General features: G+C 45.5%; 1 protein-coding gene across 1 annotated transcript; it reads left to right on the top strand.

Moving 5' to 3' along the window:
• The first annotated feature begins 3,561 nt into the window (after positions 1-3,561).
• Positions 3,562-4,095, top strand: LOC149565749 (uncharacterized). Its single transcript, XM_089816375.1, has one exon. It carries the CDS (start codon positions 3,562-3,564, stop codon positions 4,093-4,095), a length of 534 nt encoding a protein of 177 aa, XP_089672501.1.
• Positions 4,096-4,593: the final 498 nt, after the last annotated feature.

Raw genomic sequence — 4,593 nt, 5'->3', positions numbered from 1 at the left:
ACAAGGAGCTTAAAGACCATCCTTCGTCCTTGTTAAGGTTGGAGGGATGGTTGAAGATCTCAATGGCCTCTTTAAGCTTCCTTTTAAAGAAATTATCTTCCTTCAAAAGGACGAGGGTTCTATCCAGGCAGATGTGGTTCTTAGTGGAGGATGAGTGTTCAACTAAGGTTGATTTAAGCACACATTCGTGCTTAATATCAACATCATGCTCTTTGATCATAGTGCTGAAAGAGTGGCCAGTCTCCCCAATATAAGGAGAGCCACATGAACACAACACCTTGTAGACCCCAGAACACGAAAGATTATCTCTGTGATCTTTGAGGTCTTTGAAGGGGGGGGGGGGAGACAGTTTCTGAGGGTAGACACGGGTTTGAAAGTGCATCTAAGATCTTTCTTTCAGAGGATTTTGGAGATTTTATGTGAAAGGCCTCCAATGAAAGGAATGGTAACAAAAGAGGGGGGGTGGCACCTAGGAGGTGGGGGTCGAAGCAGACAAGAAAAAGGTTTTGGCTCGAAGGAAGGCTCTGGAGATTTGTCTATTGGAGTAGCCATTAAGTTTGAAGACTTGATGAAGATGAGCTAGCTCTTGGTTTAAATTGTCCTCATTACAAATACAATAGGCTCTTAAAGCCAAAGTTTGGAGGATACCACCTTTTTGGTACAGGTGATGATGTGAGGAAGCATGACGATAAAGGTCACTATGGGTAGCTTTGCGAAAAACCTGAGACCCAAGGATCCATCAAGTTTCTTTATGAGGAGGACATCCAAGAAGGGTAACTAGTTGTTTTCCTCCAACTTCTTAGTAAAAGTGATACAAGGGTTGATACCATTGAGATGAGCAAGGAACTCTTCTAAATTGTCAAGACCATGGGACCAACAGATATTAGTGTTGTCGACATATCATTTCCACCATTTAGGCCTGAGGGAAAAGGAACGCAAAGCAATACCTTCAAAGTGTTCCATGTACAAGTTGGCGATAACAAGGGAGAGAGGGGAGCCCATGGCCACACCATCGACCTACTCATAGATGACACCTTGCAAAGAAAAGAAGGTGGAATGCAAGCATAACTCAACTAAGGAGACGATCTCATCATTCACTTTGTGCTTGATGATGTTGATTGAGTCAAGAATTAGAACCTTGGTGAAGAGCAAAACAACGTCAAAGCTAACCAGGTTATCATTACTATTGAACTTGATATCACGGGTGAATTGGGTGAAATGGATAGAATCTTTGACGAATGAGTCAGTCTTGCCCACCACGGGGGTGATCAGGTTCGCAAGAAAAGTGGCTAAAAGATAAGTCAGGGATCCTATGGTGTCAACAATAGGTCTTAAAGGAATATCAGCCTTGTGAATTTTGGGAACCCCGTAGATACGCGGGGTCACTTCTTTTGATGGGATGAGATGCTTTTTTGTGATGCTGTCAAATGAAGTGGCACCAATGGCTAACTTGACTTGTTTCAAAATCTTGGAGAAGGGGTTCCGAGATAGCACTTTGTAGTTGTTGGAATTTGAGAGAAGTTTGAGCATTTTAGCCATGTACTCTTGCTTGTCCATAACAACCACAATATTACCTTTGTTAGCTTTAGCAATAATTAAGTCATTGTTGCGTATAAACTTGCTAAGAGCTTGCAACTCGCCCCCAGGGATGTTTCCCTTTGGTGACTTAGCTTGCCTAAGAGTGATGGCGCAATCTTTCTTGATCACTTTCGCATCCTCCTTTGGAAGGGAGGAGATGCCACACTCAATGCTAGTAAGCAAGTCAACATGGGGAAGAACAATCGCGAAGTTTAGACCTCGTTTGAGGTAATTAAATGAGAGGGGGTCCATGTGAGCCTTCAAAAGATTGATGACAAGTTTAGATTCCCAATCTTTGATGGCCACAGGAGGGGGAGAGGGATAGGCTACACAAGCAGCTGAAGGAGTCATGGCAGGGAAACAAAGAGGCGGGGCGAGCTGAGCCAGGAGAGGGGGAGGGTTAAAATAGGAAGGCACATCCTTGTTGTCCAATGAGGGTATGCAAGAAGACGAGCAAGAATGATGAGGGGTGTTGGAAGGGTTGACATGCAAGGTAGGAGAAATGATAGGGGGGTCATACGCGGCTATGGAGGAGTTAATATGAAAAGACAAGCAGCTGGGGGTGCTCGAGGGGACAAACACTGGGTGAGAGAATTAAAAGAGGCATTAAGGATCAAGCTCCTCAAGAAGACAAGTAGCTGGGGGTGGCTCGAGGGGATGAACACTGGGTGCGAGAATTAAAAGAGGCATTAAGGATCAAGCTCCTCAAGAAGGTTGCAGATTTGGCATTTCTAAAGAGATGTAGAGACTATCAGCTTATCCCGTCCTTTGTTAGAATCAACCACCACCTTTGGGGTTCGAACAACCAACAGATTCTCATCCAAGCCAACTTATCCCTTCTCAGATTCGTCATTTGCTCAACTCGAAGATCTATCAACCAGCTCAACTCTCAGCTTCTTCCTCTCCACCTTGAACTAGCCTCTACACTTTGTCCGGACCTTTGGATCTTGCTAGACACTTTCTCTTTTCCTAAGGCCCTCGATCATCAGCAGGAATGTATCGTCAAGAAAAAAAAGAAGTTCTTGGACCTGCAGAGAATGCATGATTACAACTCTTGGTCTATCTCGGCTACCAAGTGCCACCCCTTGTCACTCGGTACTTGCCCAAAGTCCATCCAGTCATTTTGCGTAGGTTTCCAACTCTTTCGTCAGCTGGTACCAATGCTTCTCTGGTGGCATCATCGATGTTGCTCAACCTCTGCTTAATGTAGGCTCCCTTCCTTTGCGTGGCTCATCTGACACCATTGTGGGGAACACAAAACCCACCCTCTGTGCTCATCTTGTTGCAGTGTCCCACAGCCCAACTCCCCTCTATGCTTGTCTCACGGCGGTGTCCCTCTCTACCTCCCCCCCTATTTCTATTGTTGTTCTAGCTCCCTCCTTGTCTAATGTGCCCCACGATCCCTCAGCCCATCAGAGTCCCCCCACGGTGCAATCTAGCTGCTCCACCAGTGTTTCCTTTCTTTCATCCATCCATTAGAGCATCCAAATGCCCACTCGTTCGCCTACTTGTTTCCCTGTCTCCTCCTCTCTTCTGGATGGCCAACTAGGTTGCGTAAACTAGTTCTCTACAAGGGTGATTACGTCTGTACAATACGCCAGCACCGGTAGCTCTAGTCCCGTCGGCTCTACTCAGCCCCTACAACAGGCATCCCCCAATGGCTCTCCTCGCATATCTTCAAGCACAACTCCTTCTCGTAGTAGCTTGTGTTTCTCCCCTTTCTTTAATGCCTCTTTTAATTCTCGCACCCAGTGTTCATCCCCTCGAGCCACCCCCAACTACTTGTCTTTTCATATTAACTCCTCCATAGCTGTGTATGACTCCCTTATCATTTCTCCTACCTTGTGTGTCAACCCTCCCAACACCCCTCATCATTCTTGCTCATCTTCCCATGTACCGTCATTGGACAACAAGGATGTACCTTCTTGTTTTGACCCTCCCCCTCTCCCGGCTTAGCCCAGCCCCCCTCTTTGTCTCCCCGTCATGACTCCTTCAGCCACTTGTGTAGCCTATCCCTCTCCCCCTCTTGTGGCCATCGAAGATTGGGAATCTAAACTTGTCATCAATCTTTTGAAGGCTTGCATGGACCCCCTCTTGTTTAATTGCCTCAAATGGGGTCTAAAATTCATGATTGCTCCGCACTCTATTCCCTATGTTGACTTGCTTACTAGCATTGAGTGTGGCATCTCCTTGCTTCCAAAGGAGGATGCAGAAGTGATCTGGCAAGATTACGCCATTGCTCTTAGGCAAGCTAAGCCACCAAAGGGAAACATCCTTGGGGGCGAGTTGCGAGCTCTTAGCAAGTTTATACACAATAATGACTTAATTATTGCCAAAGCTGACAAAGGTAATGTTGTGGTTGTTATGGAAAAGCAAGAGTACACGGCTAAAATGCTTAAACTTCTCTTGGATTCCAACAACTACAAAGTGTTGTCTCAGAACCTTTGCTCCAAGATTTTGAAACAACTCCAAGATTTTGAAACAAGTCAAGTTAGCCATTGGTGCCACTTCATTTGACAGCGCCACAAGAAAGCATCTCATCCCATCAAAAGAAGTGACCTCACATATCTACGGGGTTCCCAAAATTCACAAGGCCGATAATCCTTTAAGGCCTATTGTTGACACCATAGGATCCCCAACTTATTCTTTGGCCACTTTTCTTGCGACCTTGATCACCCCCGTGGTGGGTAAGATTGACTCGTTCATCAAAGATTCTATCCATTTCACCCAATTCACCCATGATTTCAAGTTGGATAGTAATGATATCCTAGTTAGCTTTGACGTTGTTTTGCTCTTCACCAAGGTTCTGATTCTTTACTCGATCAACATCATCAAGCACAAAGTGAATGATGAGATCACCTCCTTAGTTGAGTTATGCTTGCATTCCACCTTCTTTTCTTTCCAAGGTGTTATCTATGAGTAGGTCGATGGTGTGGCCATGGGCTCCCCTCTCTCCCCTGTTATTGCCAACTTGTACATGGAACACTTTGAAGGTATTGCTTTGCGGTCCTTTCC

This window comes from Cupressus sempervirens, chromosome 3 (genome assembly GCF_028749045.1).
Source record: "Cupressus sempervirens isolate cs-2001-9-10 chromosome 3, ASM2874904v1, whole genome shotgun sequence".
Lineage (NCBI taxonomy): Eukaryota > Viridiplantae > Streptophyta > Pinopsida > Cupressales > Cupressaceae > Cupressus > Cupressus sempervirens.
The sequence above is the reverse complement of the archived record's forward strand: the minus strand, read 5'-3'. Positions and strand labels throughout refer to the sequence as shown.

Excerpts from the sequence above, each read along its gene's own strand:
- LOC149565749 (XM_089816375.1), top strand. The coding sequence starts at position 3,562 with ATGACTCCTTCAGCCACTTGTGTAGCCTATCCCTCTCCCCCTCTTGTG.